This window comes from Hemibagrus wyckioides, linkage group LG28, assembly GCF_019097595.1.
Source record: "Hemibagrus wyckioides isolate EC202008001 linkage group LG28, SWU_Hwy_1.0, whole genome shotgun sequence".
NCBI classification, from domain to species: domain Eukaryota; kingdom Metazoa; phylum Chordata; class Actinopteri; order Siluriformes; family Bagridae; genus Hemibagrus; species Hemibagrus wyckioides.
The window spans coordinates 11182025-11199717 of NC_080737.1; the positions used below are offsets into that span (position 1 = coordinate 11182025).

A 17693-nucleotide genomic window follows, 5' to 3' on the forward strand; every position below is an offset into this window, starting at 1 on the left:
TCACTCAGTTTTAGTCTCGCGAGAGTTCATGGCCCTATATAAAACCGCTGCAGCAGGTCTTTAGCCCTTTTCCCTTTTTCACTTTAGGTGGTGAAGGTGCAACAGTAATCGGTCGTCCCGAATCCGGGTTCATCCGACACCCTCACCAATTCAAGCCGAACTGAGCTCAGCGACAACATGCCTCCCAAATTCGATCCCAACGAGATTAAAATCGGTACGTTTAAAAGGAAAAAAAATACGTAAGTTCGAGTGGAGTGGTCGGACGTTTTGTTTCCTTTCCTTCTACAGGCCTCGACCCTGAGACGAGGCTCCATGTGCTGCCCAGTTTCGGGCTTGGGTTTGTGTGGTCCAGCAGATAAATATTACTTTGTCGGTGGCTGTGACCCTTTAGAGATACTTTAGGGCAAGAGAGACTGTACGTTTTTCTGTTCAGTGCATTTACGGTCTGTGCTAATGAGTTAGCAAGGCAGCTAGCTAACGTGGTAGCTAAGCTAACGACACATTTATTTATTTGTTTATTTTTAGCTTGTGACTACCTAGTTTGTTAAACTCCAAATAAATGGCTAACGTTTTTCTCGCTCGGTTTTTATCTCGTTTCTAGCTGAACATTATCATGTGATGTGTGTTTTTGGTGTTAATAGCAGAGCACGTGCCTGGCGCTGTGTAACCTGCAGGAGGCCATGGCTCTGAGTGCTGTGACTGTAATGACAAGATTATTCTCCTTTTAAGGAGAATAATCTCCCATTAAGTCGTTCCTTACCAACATTTTTATAGTCTATATATTTTAGTTTTAATTTTTTTTTAATCTAGTGCTTACAATGAGTGAGAGTCTGTAAGGCCTAACTTAGTTTTTAATGCCTGCTTGGCTGTTTTTTAATCAAATGTGAAATTTCCTAATCACAATGAGATTCTTCAGTTGGATCTTAATTTTAATGGCTGTTGGTGCTGTGCTAAATCCACACCACCTAATTTGCATCCTTGTAATCAGGTTAAGACTGAGGCTCCCTTTTGTAATCGGATTGGTCATTCCTATTCCTGAAGTTGTATGGCAAAGTTGTGTGGTCATAGTATCAGCCTGACAAGCATCCATGAACATCTGATGCATAGGACACAAGAACTGGAAACACTTTAGGTGTGAGCACTTATGAGGATCAGCTAAATACTGAATTTTCCAAATTAAGTGATATAGGGTCAGTAATTTGCAAGACTTTCTTAAATGAGCTATCTAAGGTTGCATACCAGTCTGTGTTTGTAGGGACAGTGACTTTAGAGTTCCGTGCCCAAAACAAACTGATTGGTTAGTTACATGTCAGGTGCTTTTTTTTGGGCAGTCCTTGGCCAATAAAAGCTGCAGTAGTGTCCAGACTACCTGCCATCAGGTTAAAGATCTGTCTTTGCAAGACTTTCTTCTATGTGATTCTTAGATTTCTTGCAGTGATTCTAAATTGTATTAAAAGATTCAGCAAATGCCCTGATACAATGGAGAATTGCTCCAGCTGGAGTGGAACATTTGTCCTGCAACATGATCCTATGTTCTATATCTCCCACCTCTGTGTGCTCTGTAATGAACTCAATTTTGGTGAGGGAGCACAAGTTCTAGTCCAACAACCTGTAAATGTTTAAGGTGCCTATAAAGTTCAGTTCAGGTAACCTGGTAGTAATGAACCACCTGCTTATACATAGTGGAGGTATATTGACCAAGATAGTAGATGGCCAACCATGAAACTAACACGTACAGAGCCAATTGGTGTTCAGTCTATAACAATCTGAACCTTATAGCCAGAACAGTGTACAGAAAGTACTGTGAGGGTGATACTATGTGCAGGTGAACTGGGAGCCTATTCTGTACAATTATAGGAATGTGTGTGTTAAGAAATATATCAATGATTAACACAACCCCTGCATTTTGAAGTTAAAGTGGATTATTGTGCACTTTTGTAATGCAACTCTATTACACAAGTTCAGCTTAAAGTAATGGTGTCTATACTTTATTTAAATATCTTTTTTTTTTTTTTTTTTTTTTTGCATGATTATCTGAACGACATTGAGTGTGGCCTTTATTTGCAGTGTAAAGGCTTTGTTTCATTTAGAATACGCATTAGAAATCTGGATGATAGATTTTGTACATTGAACAGCCTTCTGCCACTATGCTAGTCTGTATGAGTGACTTGGTATAATCCAGTGAAGGCTGAGAGAAACCCAGCTCTAGGAAGCAGGGCTGCTCAAACTGATGGGTAACTCTGTGCCGAAAGGCCTGGGACACACTATACAGGATTCATGGTGTACATAATTCTACATGTGCCAGACTGTTAATTCCGTGTTCCTGTTTTTTTTCCCCTCAGTGTACATGAGGTGCACAGGTGGAGAGGTCGGAGCCACCTCCTCTCTGGCCCCCAAAATCGGCCCTCTGGGTCTGGTAAGTGACACTTGCATATTTTTATATCCTAAGGCAAGAAACTGTTGATCAGCCTCCCGCCACTATGCTAGTCTGTATGAGTGACTTGGTATAATCCAGTGGTGGCTGAGAGAAACCCAGCTCTAGGAAGCAGGGCTGCCCAATCTGATGGGTAACTCTGTGCCGAAAGGCCTGGAACAAATGAATCCTGCATGTAACTATAGTATTCAGATGTGTTAAACATGTTTTGGCAGAACTAGCAATATAATGCTTATGGTGTTTATTCCTCCAGTCCCCCAAGAAAGTGGGTGATGACATTGCCAAGGCTACCGGTGACTGGAAGGGTCTGAGGATCACTGTCAAGCTGACCATCCAGAACAGACAGGCAGCGGTAAGCCTTCCCTGTCTTAAAACATTTACACTGGAAGAACATGACTTTGACATGGATGTGTATTGTCTATAGAGTGAACACAATCCAGCTTTTGTAGTTCTGGTGTTTTAAAAACTATTTAAAATCCTATGAAGTAATTTCAGATATTGAATCTTAAATCAACTTGTTGACATTAGTTTAAAATTCTCCATCCAGAAGCAAACTGGCCTATAAATGTAAAGCATTTTTGAAATCTATTATCATGATGGTGAATCTTGCCAGAGTATTATGTGGACTTGGGTTGAGATTTATTTTAAATCGTTTTGCTTTGAGGTGCAGAACCAAGTGCAAATGATTTTGTTCTTACAGATTGAGGTTGTGCCCTCTGCCTCTGCCCTCATCATCAAGGCCCTGAAGGAGCCTCCCCGTGACAGGAAGAAGGTCAAGAACAGTACGTAACCCTAAACAGTAAACATTAGTGCTTCACTTGTCCTAACTAGGCTTGTGCAATGAATGTCATTTGTCCCTATAAATGCTTGCTGCCATTAAGTTCAGTAATGTTGACTGAATGTTTGTCATGGAACTGTTGCACTCTTTAAACAAACATGTGTAATTTCATGTGCAGCGGGGGGGGGGCGACAAAATCAGCATTGCACAACCCTGGTACTGTCTAGTGCACATTAGCCTTCCGCCACTATGCTAGTCTGTGTAAGTGACTTGGTATAATCCAGTGAAGGCTGAGAGAAATCCAGCTCTAGGAAGCAGGGCTGCCCAGTCTAATGGGTAACTCTGTGCCGAAAGGCCTGGAACAAATTGCCAGCGGCTTTAACACTTACTCAATAGTCTTGTCAGGTAACTAAATGATAATTGAAATGCAATTGTGGGCTAACTCTGACACTTTCCCTGCAGTTAAGCACTCTGGCAGCGTTCCCTTCGACGAGATCGTCAATATTGCCAGAGTCATGAGGCCACGCTCTATTGCCAGGGAACTCTCAGGTGTGTATACGTTGATTTTGTGTAATGCAGACGTTTTCCTCCAGCCTCCCGGCCCTATTCTAGTGAGTGAGTGACTGGGTATAATCCAATGGAGGCTGAAAGAAACTCAGTTCTAGGAAGCAGAGCTGCTCAGTCTGATGGGTCACTCTGTGCCAAACGGCCTGGAACAAGTTTCTAAATCTTTTCTCATACTGACTGTTGGAAAGTTTTCAGAACTGACAGGTGAGATTAAGCTAACAGTTTGTGCTGTCTCCTCAGGAACCATTAAGGAGATTCTGGGCACTGCTCAGTCCGTTGGCTGCACCATCGATGGCCGCCTACCCCATGATGTCATTGATGACATCAACAGTGGCAAACAGGAGTGCCCATCTGTAAGTACAGGACATGTGTGCTCTGATTTCTATTTTCCTTTGCGCACTTTAAGTACTAAACTACCTTTTTTATGTTTAGGATTAAACAGCTGACATGGAGGAATGGAAAATAAAGTTTATTAGAAAAATAAATCTTGGTGTTTGTGGTTTTTACATTATCATATGGAAGATTGTCCTACCATGTTCTAGACTTGCACACTGATCGGCTAGAACATTAATCACCTGTACAATATTAATCCCTTTCTGCTGCCAGAACAGCTCTGACCAGTTGAAAAATGGATTCCACAGACGATGTGGTATCGGTGTAATTTTGGTAGCAGAGCTGAGATCTAAGTTGTGAGGAGGATTTTCATAAATCTGACTTGTTTCTCCAGCATGTCCCTTTGAAGTTCCCTTGGATTGCGATCTGGGGAATTTCAGTGCAAATTCAGCACCTTTAAACTTGGTTATGTTCCTCCAAATGATTTCTGAACAAATTTTCCAAGAGGCTACTGCATCATGTCCACTTTGACCAGTCTGTCTTTGCAGCTCCATACACAAAAAGCTTAATTTGCTTTACTGCATTTAGCAGATACCCATATGGGAGGAAGTACAAATAGAAATTCAGAGATGACCACGTTTTCAAGCCCTTTAGAAAAGGGGCAGGTCTTCAGACATTAAGACAGGCAGTAATTCAGCTGTACAGAAATATAGGTGAAGTTTATTCCACCACCCATGTGCCAGAAGAGTCTCTAAATGATGGTGGGAATCATTTGAGCAGAGCAGTGCTGGAGGATATAAAAACAGAGGCAGTCTGTGATGAGTGCTTTGAGGTAAGTGGGTACTGGTATGTGTTAGGCTTTGTAGGTAAGGATCATTGTTTTAAATCTGATTCAGGGACTCTAGCAATGATTATTTACAGAGGCTGAGTGGTGCTCAGAGGTAAACCTGCCAGGAGGGAGTTGCAGTAATGGAGTCTCAAAATGACAAGGGGCTAAACAAACACCTGGGGTGGCCTAAATGGATAAACTCTTTCTGATAAAGGAGAAATCAATATGAATGTGTCAGATTAGCAATTTGGGAAGAATTTTGACGCTCCTGTATGTTCTGACACCTTTCTTTCAACCAGCTGTTTAAGACCTGCTGTTCTTTGACCCAGTCATCTAGATGCTGATGCTTGCCTCTTTTTCCAGCTTCCGAGGCATCAAGTTTGAGAACTGTTCACTTGCTGACTAATATATCCCACCCCTTGACAGATGCCACTGTAAAGAGATAATCAGTGGTTTTTATTGTAGGACTGATCAGTGGAGGCTCACCTGCTGGCTACAAGAAAACTGTCAGCATATGTATTTGTCATTCAAATAACGTCAGATTAGGTGTTGTTTGATTATAATCTGTTCCAACTTGTTCCTTTTGTAACTCCCTCTTTGTTAGCATCAGCTTCAATAAACACATGGCCATTAGATTAGTTAATCTTCTGTAAAATTGCCTTAGGTTCGAGAATAAAGTTCTATGATTTAAACTAGATGAAAGGAGTTTTTTGGTCTCAGGGACTTTTCCCCTGCCAGTGTTACCTCTGGATACTCATTAGGGATAAATAAAATTAAAAATGTTTAATTTTTATTCTACTTTTTTTAATTCCTCTAATGACCATTGTTAAAAACACCATAGAAAACCAAATAGAACTGATTTTGACCTAATAAAACAAATGCTATATAGAAGAATGTTCCATGTAGCTTGATTACTTTGTAATTCACCACCAAAGATTGCAAAATGCAGAAAAACATTTAGACACAAAAACCTCTTTAATATAAAAAGAAAACAGTCTAGTGTGTGCTGAGTGAGTCCTACAAAAGTACAAATTTATTAGAAAGTATTAAAACATTTATCAAGGCCAGCAGAGCCTTGACGCAGATGTGAGGAAACTATTGAAAACATCAATATCTCTGTTTCAACAATGCATTTTCCACATTCCCTGAATATTTCAATGTGCTGCCAGACTTTCCCGTACAATTTATTCCAAGGTGAAGCACCAAAAGATGTGGATGACTCTACCAACAGTACAACTTCACCTGCAGATGTCGATTACACAAAAAGCGAGTGTCCAGCTTTTCCGAACATACAAACAGACTCGTGCTCAGTCTGTTCTTCACGCTACAGGCAGGCTGACATGGTCAACTTTAATTTCTAAACTTATTCATGCAGGTGAGGATAGCAGGTATACTGCTGCTAAGAACACAAGTACAACATGAACTTGCAACATAGAGACTTCTTATAAACAGAACAGAAATGGGAACAAAGTCATCATTCGGGTATCTTTAATCCTCTGTGCCTAATTTTAATTGTTATAGAGATCAAGTGCGGGCTGTTTGTTTTCTCTTCCTCCTCTTCTGCGAAATGGACACAATAAAAGGTCTTTAGGAAACAGGGCAGGTAGAAAATAGTGCTGAACTTCCGCTATCACCCCCCTTCAGTTCTCCACATCCTCCTCCTCTCCCTCGTTCTCTCCATCCTGCTCATCCTCCATGTGCTCTTCTTCATCCTCCTCTTCTTCTCTGCTCTTATCATTTTCCTCTGTGCCGTTCTTCTTCTCTTTATCCTTACGTTTCTGTTCCGACGCCTCTTTCTTCCCCTTCTGGCCCTTCTTGTAGGCTGTTGACAGACAGCAGTTTACATGCTTAGTCAGCAATAAGGCAGACACTGATGAACTGTAATGCATGCAACATGTGGATTGTAACAGAACATCCAACAGAAGAAGGGTCTTGCACTTTGTAATGTTTAAATCTGTTTCTAGACCTACAGTTAATAAAACAACAATTTCAAAAATGCAGTTTTAGAGACACAGCTATGACAAATGTAAAATTAGTTTCTACATTAAACATATACATGTTCAGAAGAGGCGCTTCAGGTACGAATGATCAGCTTATCCGTGTTTTGTTGCAGGTTCAGTTCACCTCACAGCCAGCAGAGGGCGTTAAACATTACAAACTACTCATTTAACACTTTCTTTAATCAAGTCAAAACAAACATGATCAGCTTCTTTAGAACATGAAATGCTGCCTTGTTGTAAAATGAAAGTACAAGCAAAGAAAGTTTCATTCTATTCTATAGTTTAATGGTAATTTTATTGAATTCTATACATAGTATATTTTTATTTTTTGGATTTTATTCTTATTGACTATTTTTTGACCTGGACATACTGCATAGGCCTGTGTATGACAAGATTTTTATTTAATTTCACCAGTAACATTATGCGATTATCTGTATACACCAACAGATCAAATTAAACTAAAAAACTTTTTGCAAATAACCCAGAGACAACAAGATGACTAAAATAAGTATGAGTTACCCTCAAGAGCCTCACGTAGAGGTGGCAAGAAACGCTCAAACTCCATCTCCTCCATAGCAGACATCACATCCCCGGCGTTTAGAGTCTTCCTTTTGGCTTTCATGGCGAAACTGTTGGCACTGGGGATCAGATCAATAGTGACAGTGAGTGTCATGTTTCCTGCTTTATGCCACACAGCTGTAACTCAGAGATTTTCCGCTATAACCTACCATGATGTTGCGTATAGAACAAACACACTGGCTGCTTGAGATATGGCTCTTCTTGCTTCTTTGGACACATTGACACCGTCTGGTAACTGGAAGAGTAAAAGCAGAAATAAATCACACTTATCCATCATGAATACAAAATTCACTAAATATAGTTCCATATGTGTGTGTGTGTGTATGTATATATATATATTATATATATATATATATATATCAGCCATAACATTATGAGCAGTGACCAGTGAGGTCAATAACACTGATGATCTCCTCATCATGGCACCTGTTAGTAAGTGGGATATATTAAGCAGCAAGTGAACATTTTGTCCTCAAAGTTGATGTGTTAGAAGCAGGAATAAATGGACAAGCGTAAGGATTTGAGCGAGTTTGACAAGGGACAAAATGTGATGGCTAGACGACTGGATCAAATCATCTCCAAAACTGCAGCTCTTGTGGGATGTTCCCGGTCTGCAGTGGTCAGTATCTATCAAAAGTGGTCCAAGGAAGGAACAGTGGTGAACCGGCGACAGGGTCATGGGTGGCCAAGGCTCACTGATGTACGTGGGAAGCGAAGGCTGGCCCGTGTGATCCGATCCAACAGGCAAGCTACTGGTGCTCAAATTGCTGAAGGAGTTAATGCTGGTTCTGATAGAAAGGTGTCAGAACAGACAGTGCATGACAGATCAGGGCTGTTTTAGCAGCAAAAGAGGGACCAACACAATATTAGGCAGGTGGTCATAATGTAATGCATTATCTGTATACAAATTCCATAATCAAATCATAATCAATATTCAGAAGGTAGTGTAGCTGCCTCACAGCATTAACTCTGACTGTATAGAGTTTCTGTTCAGATTCTCCCTGTGGGTGTCTTCTGGGTTCCTTACAAAAACCAGTGGACTGACTAATCTGAATTGTGTGTGTGTGTGTGTGGTGTCCTCTCCTGCAATGGGCCAGCTGTCCTATTCTGGCTGTGTATCTGCCTTGTGCCCAGTGTTCCCACTATACCCAGTATACTCTCCTGATCCACTACAATTGTGACAAAGCAGTGACTAAAAATGTAAAAGAAATAAATTAACAAGGGAATTCTAACCCTTATTGCAGGTATGAAGATAAAATATGGAAAATTACCAAGTACAAGGCTGAAATAAGTTTGAATACATTTAATGAAGAAAAAGAACACGCAAAAGCTCGTGGCTTCATCCCAAATGCCTCACTATCGGTAATATAGTTCACTTCCCGGGGTCATTATTTACAAACAGCTAGTGCGCGTCTATACGGAGTATGGATTAGATTAGAGATACAGCCCGACTATAATGAATGTTAGTCGAGAAATATTCGCGGCTTTGTTTAGCGACCAGACGACGATTCAGACACTATAAATGTAGTTTATCTGGCACTGCAGAAAGTGTGTAAAAAGTGGAGAGTACTCACAGCCTCTTTGATAATGCGGGTGATGACAGCGTTAGGCAGGTTCAGGTCCTCCGGTCTCTCCGCCATTACTAGCACACTGACCTAGCCTCCACACTGTGTTAGCCAAATTAGCAAAGGAACTTCAACTGACTACACGACCTGCTTTTAGTGTTATAGAATAAACTTAAAATGTTAAGGCTTGTGTAGATTTATTATAGAGCTGTCTGTGAATCAGCACAGTGCATTAACCCGGGAAAACCTGCCAGCTAACTGTTAGCCGCTAGTTGCTAACGAACTACAGTGAGTCTAACTATGTCAAATAACAAACCGGAAGTGTCCTCTAGCAACAAGCCTGGGATTTAAAAGCAAACAAAATGTCCCGGTCAACCCTGATTACATGTAGTAGATGTGGTCAACGCGGACGACGACAACAACAACAACAACACAAAACTAGCAGCCGAGTTTGTTTTGGAGCCCGCTAAACATCCAAACCACGAGTTTCACCTTTGAACTTTCTAGTGTCAGAAAAACGTCACAGAAATCAGCCAATAGACGACGACTTCTATTGCTAGTGCTCATGTAACTTGTGTAACTTAACTAAGCGAAGTCTCCTAGTGAGAGTACAACAGTATTTGTTTATTTTAATGTCCACCTTCTACATTCATAATTTTCTAAATCACTTTCCTAAAAAATAATCACCTTTCCTCTGTGAAATACAAAACCTTTCCAACTCAAATCTTTTCTGCTATTGTCTGGACATTCTCATTTAATCAATTTTTTTTTTTAGTTGTTTATATCTATTGTTATTATTTATTGACATACTTTTTGTTAAGTTTGCTCATACTGTATATATTCTATTTAACTGTGGGTAACTGTATAATTGTATAATTACACCTTGTACTTTTATTCTTTCAATATTGTAAATAAATAAATAAAAATAATACAACAGTATTTATTACAGCCATGTAAATCTATAGTTCCTATAAAACATTAACTACTCCTGAAGTTATTCATCATCTGAAACAGGTGTAATGGGGCAAAAAATGTGCACACTGAAGCTGGCAAGAACACTGGAACTACGAGTAAAGCGTGTAGACAAAATAGATATATTATTGTTATAATAGGAGCATGTTCAATACTTTAATAAATCTAGTTTGGTTTAAGTCACCAGTTTTGTGGATTTGCTAACTGAGACATGACCTTTCAAGTGACTTCATTCTTTTTATGTATTTGAAATATAGGCTTGAAATGATTTATTAACACCTGATGAATTTAAAATATAAACCTAGTTGCTAAAAAGATCTATAACATAAATAATAGATGTGATAGTGCTTTAGAGTGGAAATATACACTATATTGTTGTAATTTTTGGGACACCCCTTCAAGGGGCTTGGCCCCTTAGTTCCAGTGAAATGAACTCTTAATGCTTCAGCATACCAAGACATTTTGGACAATTTCATGCTTTATGGGAACAGTTTGGCGATGACCCCTTCCTGTTCCAACATGACTGCACACCAGTGCACAATTCAAGGTCCATAAAGACATGGATGAGCGAGTTTGGTGTGGAGGAACTTGACTGGCCTGCACAGAGTCCTGACCTCAACCTGATAAAACACCTTTGGGATGAATTAGAGCGGAGACTGCAAGCCATGTCTGAGGTGGAGTATGTCTGAGGTGGAGTATGTCTGAGGTGGTCAGGTGATTTCACATGGGCTGACACAAAAGCCGAAGAACATGAGAAGCATAGCAACAGCTTAACAAGCAGTGATCATTGCTTTGGGTCCAAGCAAAAATATTGTTTTGGGTCCAAAGAAGATGTGACATTAAGGGCTAGAGAAATGATGTTTTATTTTACACCTAGTAATGAGTTATGTTGTTTGTTGGACAGTATCTTAAACTTATACCTTTATGTACCTAAGCAATGGCTTATCTTGTTCTTTCATATTACTAAAGACAATTAGTCAATATATAGCTGACGCAGTACATAGTGTAATAAAACAACGTTTCTCCAGGACCATGGTGCAACACAGAGTTAAGGACTTAAATAAATTGCCCTAGCCACCTAAAGTGCATCGAGTGCAAACAGTGCAAGACAAAAGACAGAAGACACTTCTGTCATAATAATTACTTAATTATCTTGTTCCTATGGCTTTATGACACTTGATTTACTAAAAATGTAAATTAGTCTTGTCCTACTAAGATTTCAGACATTCCAAATTTTTAAACACTGGTTTTCATTTGTTCACTTTCACAGCTTAATTGCATATCCTGTTATAATATAAAATAAGAAGACCCATTTAAAAAGCTGTGGTTTTGCAAGAGTATAAATACTTAGACACTGGGGGGAAAAATCTGCTGAATGCTCAGATTTCCACTGAGCTCATTTTCCTTTGAGTTGTATTTTTGGAGCTTTGTCTAGTTTTGAACCATTTGCACTATGTTTATCTCCATCTCAGATCGTGTGAAATGTCAAGGGCATTGAGAAATGTCTTTTCGGCCCAGAAAGTGTGTTCTTATGGTTCTTAGCATAGTTAATAACACACAAAAAGCTGAAAAGGTTTATTTGTGTATTTCTGGGGCCTCTTGCAGTAGTCACGTAGCATTTCAACACAGTTCAGTGTGAATTTTCCATTCAGGCCCAGCAATTTCACGGTTAAACAAACATGAAAAGGAGTCATCATTTGGGAGCTCTTAATGTTTTTCCATCTGAATGTGCGTGCGCTGCTATGAGAATGAAGCTGAAAGATATATTGCTCTTCCTTGGCATGTTGATTAATACACTTCAATATGAATGGGATGGGATTATCTTCCTTTCCAATGAATTTAGCAAAAATGTTTACTTACAGAGCCAATTTCTAATGATAATAACAATGGCAATTTATTTTTACAGTGATTTCTAAACACAGATGGATCTGATCTAACATGGATTATCAAGTTTTACACAGACTTGTGGAGATCAGGCCAGCTTGTGTTTATACTGTCAGCTAGCGTTCTGTTAGACTGCACAGGAATCATCACTGTAGTGTATAGATGTCTCTCAAACAATGTTCAGATAGAGAACATAGCTGGATGACACAAACAAACCCTTGGACCAATTTGAGATCGTTAGCACTCTTGGGCTAGTTTTCCTAGAGCATGTCTCTGTACAGACCTGTCCAGGGTGTACCCCTGCCTTTCACCCAATGTGTGCTGGGATAGGCTCCAGCAGATCCCTAATTAGGAATAAAGTGGGTATAGAAAATGGATGGATGGATGGATGTCTCTGTACATTGATCTGTTCAAAATTGCCTTGATCCTAAATCCTCTGGTCCCTGCCATGTGAGAAGCATTCTCACAACACGATGCTGCCACCACCATGCTTCGACTAAGAAAAGGATTTGGCCAGGTCATAAGCTTCCTCTTGGGGGCAGCAGGTATGCTGCTATCTCCGGGTCCAAGGGTCCACAATACAACCACCACAACCATGTCCAGGATAAAGCAGTTATTGCAAATGTAATATTGGGGATTCAGTCCAAATGGATGGGCTACAGTCAGTAAGAGTCCACCTGCACTGGTAGGTAGATTTATCTGAAATAATGCCCCGTGAATATAGATCTACCTAATAAACTCAGTGTGAATTTGAGGTGTGTGGTTGTACATACACATGGCACACAGACGTGACTAAAACATGCCCAAAACCTATATTACATGTGTGGTCTTGCACTACAGAGGTTAACACTTCAAATCTGGAATTTTCACAAGCCACGTAATCAGCTGAAGCCCAGTATGTGCAGGGAGTGGCAGACTCACTCTGTCAACACTCAAAAATAGCCTTCATGTCATACAGCTCAAGTCAGAGTTGATTACAGTTAACGGCAAAGAATTTCCATGATAATTTCTTTTCTTTTTTTTCACTCATTTTCCCATTGTTGTAATAACCCTCATCAAAATGCTTTGAGGTTTGTTTGATACATTAGGTCAGATGGCAATTAACTTTTCCACTCTTTTAAGGGAGGTTTAAGAGGCCGCAGCCATACTGAGGAGTTAAAGCACCTCCTTAAAATGTCAACATTAGCTAAGACATCATATTGTTAAAACCTACCTTTTATGGCTCTGTGGTTTATAATGGTTGCAGTGAGGTAGGAAAAGCTGTACGCATGGACCAAAAAAAAGCTCACAAAAAGATGTAATGTAATTTTCATTAACAAAAAAAAAGAGCTATATATAGTGAGAATGGTGACAGAGCAAAGTATTTGTGGTTCTGATATAATATGGAGTGCATTTGGGAGGGTTTTGAGGGATGGTCACTGCTTGCTGTTATAGAGGGATTAGTAAATGGATGAGTATTAAAATGATACGGTCACACCTGCTGTAAGGCAGGTCCATGTGTTTGGCAGTGGTCAACAATGGAAAGAAAACCTGATATTTCCTTTTCTGCAGTGTTGAGATGCTTAGGCTTCTTCGGTAAATTGTGGTCACTCCCAGACTTGGTGCAAAACTCTTTTAGTGTTCTAGGCTTTTGCGGCAGACCCATGCTGTATCCAGCATAATGCTATCTATCTACTGTTTCTTTCATGATGACTCAGTCTTTTTGAGTCTCTTACTAAAGTGCGGTTACTGCCATGCTCTGAGTTTAATGAGCCGTTCGAGTTCATCGTTCTGAGTTATGCAGAGAATAGCAGCGGATGACACAGAGTGTTTTACCAGGCACTGGCCTACGTATTTGAGCCTTCTAATCAAATTAATAAACCCAGTGATCTACACTGCTATGTCCATTGAAATAGTTTGTGTTCCTTGTAGGATTTCTGTGGTTCATTAAGGTCAGGAGCAACTATATCACCATAGAGTCAAATGCTGAATATTAGACTGTCCGTTCTCCTATATTTTATATACACAGCTTGAATTTATGGTCAGTGCATCTTTATACTGTACCACTAAGATGAAGTGCTATATTACCTCACAACACAGTTTTTAGGTTGATGGTATCCTAATTCTGTGACCTATTGAACCAGTGTTTATTCATTGATAAAGATTTCAAAGCACTTTTATACACTGCTCTGGATAATGGTGTCTGCCAAATGCTAGAAATGTAAATGTGTCTCTGCTGAAGGCGTTGGTCCTAACCCTGCTTGTTGATTGCAGATTGCAGTAAATATGCATGTACTGGTATGAAGTCATGGCTTCAATGCACTCGTGTGCAATAAGAGCTCTTTAATGAATAGCCAAGTCACTCGCTTGGGCAAAATGATCAGCTGTGCTAAACAGCTGTGGTACGTCCACTAAGGCAGCTTTTTTGCTGTTGCTGAACCACACTCAGGGGGCATAACCCTTTGATCATCTGAATGCTCCAATAAGAGGCAAATAATCTCCTACAAGGTGGACACGTTAACCATGTTAAGAGAATGAGAAGCAGCCACTGTGGCCAGATGGATCTCAGTACACAAAGCTGCTGTAGTAAACTCCTCTGTTCTGTACTCCATCATGCTGCTGCTCTGCATTTGGCTTATATCTGGTGCCAACTTCTCTGCTCTGTGTTTCGATCCAGTGAGGCTCTCACTAAATCTTTTTTTTTTTTTTTCAGAAACCTGCCCATTTGTGTTCCTGTTGCAACCAGAACTCTTGATAAGTAGAATTTGGTTCATTAAAACAAACAAGAAGTGTTTATGACCTCTCTGTTAGGATGCCCATTTGAGAGTTAATACAGCTTAGCTAGCTAGCGGTTAATGTTATTTAGATAGCTTGCATTAAGGAAAGAATTTAATAGATAACAATAATCAACATAACATCAGTTGAAGCAATTTATAGACAGTATCTAATCTTGTAAGACGGCCAAATTTTTGTTAGTGGATCTGATGCTTTTCCTTACTAAATGAATCATGGCAAGAAATGGCTACCTTTATTGGAAGAGGCCATGATTTCCATGTTTACTGCCATGTTTATTTGCTATTAACCGGTTTGCACAAAATTCACTAGTAACAATAAAGTGAATGATGTAATGAATTATTCTCATGCTAATAAATGTATCTTGCTCAAATTTGTCCTTGGAAAACATTGTGTTGGGGTGCAAGTGAAAAGTGTTCACACTGCAAACAAACAAACAATTAAAAAACACACTTAACAGACCCCACATGTTTTAATGTACAGAAACCTATTTATGAGCCAGTATTTTTGTAGTGTTCCTTAGCTAGCTATTGTTATTTTAGCTTATTTACACAATACTGTTATTTTTTAAAGAGGAATTTCTATCCACCCAAAATATGCTTACACCTGGCCTTTCTTTTTCTTTTTCATTTTGTGACATTCCTGCACCAGCTCTACAAAACCACGTTCCACTTTTGGAGTTCTACCAACTTGTCCAGTGGCTTTTATTGTTGCTCTCTGATGGTACTGTGGACTGTGGACCATTTCCTGTAGGAACACCAGGTGTCAGTAATGATTCTGCCTGCAGTAACAGTTATAGATATCTATTCATTATAACGGCTAAGATTCCTCAGTCTCTTGTTTTCTGTGTTTTTTTAATTACTTTAAGCCCTTTTTGTTTGAAAGAGCGCAGCACTGAATTGCACAAGCCTTGCACCGGTTGACCTCTCACAACTTTGACAAGAAATGTCTGCATTTAATCATTCATCCATGTCTGGCTACTTGCTTTCCTTCTGTACCAGTCAGTGTGTGACCTCCATAGCAACAGCCCTCATCAAACCCAGCGGTTCATAAACAAACCAGCAACACAAATTATGACTCCTGGGTGATTCATTTATGTCAGCTGAACTCATGCTTGGAGATCATTTCCACATTATTGCCGTTAAATCATTAAATATATAGGCAAACATTGGTTATGCTTGTTTGAGTTGGCCCATAAAAGGGAAGGGAGTATTCTGTACCTACAGAGAGTACTTTACACACACAGTAAAACTTCTCGGATGAATTTAAGTGAAGACAGCCAAATGTTTCAGCAGGACTAGGCAGGAGGAAGCACTGGGTTGAAAGTATATACAGAGTGAATTGAAGAGAATCAGTTCTGAATTGCTGCCTCTGCTCGGTCATTTTGTTGCTGAGAGCAGGTTGCATAGCAGTACAGCGGCAGCAAACAATATAGCGTCGTTAGGGTGTTGGTGGAGAGAAATGCACGCAAACCTAAGACCTAAGACGCATGCGTATGATTTCATACCATCATTTGAGGCATTTAAAGTTGGTGATAACTTTGCTGTATGATATGAAAACATTGCTGATATTTATGAGCATAGCATTGCTGATTCAGAGCTCCAGGGTCTTTGGTTTGAACCTGAGCTCAGGTGACTGTCTGAGGTTCACTCGTTCTCGCATGTTCATGTGAGTTTCCTCTGGGATTCCGCTCTCTACCCATAAACATACCCATAGTAATGAATGAGGTGGTTTTCACACAGACAGAAAATGAGTGTGATTGTTCCCGGTGCCCCTGCCTGCAGCATTGGTCTGATTTCAAACTCACTTGATTCTATCAACCCTGGTGCCTTTGTGTTCATCTTAGATCATCACAAGTATGCACGGAGAACAGGTTTATATAAGAAGTATTATTATTTTGATGCTATTATGCTCAGTAAGACTCCTCAAGGCTTCTGGGTCTCACAGTGTTGACCTGACGCTCATGGTAGATGTGTGTTGTGGATTGTGGAAACTGATGATGATATCATCAACTAAAACACATGCACAGGTCACTTTACTTCCTGAACAAGTGTGGACCTGAGTACAATTCACTTCAGGAATTGCGGCACAGATCCAGTGCATCTGAACTCACACACCTTCCTTACAGGTAGTCTCGGGTTCAGTACCGAAGAGCACTTTCTAGTCTATGTGACTGTTTTCATATTTCACCAAGTTTTATTCTATTTCGGTCCAAACTGCTGATGTGAGAGTCCCTAAAGTGTAAACATTTTTGTGCATGTGTGATGTTTTACTGGACTAGAATCACATATAGGTTGTGTAACTCTCTTACCTTATCACTGGACAGTGAAGAAGAATGAACAAGTGATAGCTTTCAGAAAATAGGATGTTTAAGTAAAAAACAGTGGTCAAATGGAGGTGAGTGTAGCCAAACACTGACTACAATACTTATTTACATTTTGAAAGATTAGAACTCTGCACTGAACTGACAAACCCCTTTCTCTTTGCTGTGGCTCCCATTAAATAATGGTGGATCTTTAGGCCTGCAGTAGCAAAGGAAATGGATACGATAAGGATATGACATAATATCTGTTTGAGTTATGTCAGAGGAAAAGTTCTGGTTTTGATTTGGTTAGAGATGGGGTGGCAGGTGCCACGTTGTGCAGTCCAGTACGACTCGTCCCATGGGCTTTCCAACTTGCCCATTGTCACTTTTTCAGCAGTCACAGCAAGGGCACGCTGTCAAAACCTTTGCAGAATTGTTCTTCTAACTGTGAATGTCTATAATCTCATGACCTCAACATTTTAAGGACTGCCCTTCTACATCCATGAATTGTTGTGTAATAACATATTCAAAGAGTCTTGAAAGACTCTAATTCAAACATTCCCAATAATAGCCCTGTCTCCTCATCTGTTTTAACCATTTTAATTGGAAAATTCATACTTTAAAATTCATAAAAAATGTATGGGCTGGTCTGGCTGTGAAAATGTTCCACTGAGT

General features: G+C 39.8%; 2 protein-coding genes and 3 non-coding genes across 5 annotated transcripts; 4 read left to right on the forward strand and 1 right to left on the reverse strand.

Moving 5' to 3' along the window:
* Nucleotides 1–53: 53 nt before the first annotated feature.
* On the forward strand, nt 54–4264 carry rpl12 (ribosomal protein L12). Its single transcript, XM_058383672.1, has 7 exons — nt 54–214; nt 2343–2416; nt 2688–2786; nt 3135–3216; nt 3675–3761; nt 4020–4132; nt 4212–4264. Exons 1-7 carry the CDS (start codon nt 178–180, stop codon nt 4215–4217), a joined length of 498 nt encoding a protein of 165 aa, XP_058239655.1. The 5' UTR covers nt 54–177; the 3' UTR covers nt 4218–4264.
* LOC131348804 (small nucleolar RNA SNORA65) lies at nt 2139–2265 on the forward strand. Its single transcript, XR_009203988.1, has one exon. It is a non-coding gene; the product is annotated as a small nucleolar RNA SNORA65 (small nucleolar RNA).
* LOC131348800 (small nucleolar RNA SNORA65) lies at nt 2472–2598 on the forward strand. The gene has a single exon (XR_009203986.1). It is a non-coding gene; the product is annotated as a small nucleolar RNA SNORA65 (small nucleolar RNA).
* Nucleotides 3453–3579, forward strand: LOC131348801 (small nucleolar RNA SNORA65). The gene has a single exon (XR_009203987.1). It is a non-coding gene; the product is annotated as a small nucleolar RNA SNORA65 (small nucleolar RNA).
* A 1633-nt stretch (nt 4265–5897) lies between the features above and the next one.
* pole3 (polymerase (DNA directed), epsilon 3 (p17 subunit)) lies at nt 5898–9589 on the reverse strand. The gene is made up of 4 exons (XM_058383673.1): nt 9095–9589; nt 7670–7755; nt 7461–7579; nt 5898–6763 (listed from the first exon to the last, which is right to left on the reverse strand). The coding sequence occupies exons 1-4, from the start codon at nt 9158–9160 to the stop codon at nt 6582–6584; spliced, it is 453 nt and encodes a 150-aa protein (XP_058239656.1). The 5' UTR covers nt 9161–9589; the 3' UTR covers nt 5898–6581.
* Between the last annotated feature and the right edge of the window lie 8104 nt (nt 9590–17693).

Bases quoted from the DNA above. Each gene is read 5' to 3' on its own strand.
- pole3 (XM_058383673.1), bottom strand. From the start codon at position 9,160: ATGGCGGAGAGACCGGAGGACCTGAACCTGCCTAACGCTGTCATCACC. The intron at 7,756-9,094 runs GTGAGTACTCTC...TTACTCTTCCAG, and splicing joins CCCGCATTATCAAAGAGGCT to TTACCAGACGGTGTCAATGT. The intron at 6,764-7,460 runs GTAACTCATACT...GTCTGTCAACAG, and splicing joins TCTACGTGAGGCTCTTGAGG to CCTACAAGAAGGGCCAGAAG.
- rpl12 (XM_058383672.1), top strand. From the start codon at position 178: ATGCCTCCCAAATTCGATCCCAACGAGATTAAAATCG. The intron at 2,787-3,134 runs GTAAGCCTTCCC...TTGTTCTTACAG, and splicing joins TCCAGAACAGACAGGCAGCG to ATTGAGGTTGTGCCCTCTGC. The intron at 3,217-3,674 runs GTACGTAACCCT...CTTTCCCTGCAG, and splicing joins CAGGAAGAAGGTCAAGAACA to TTAAGCACTCTGGCAGCGTT.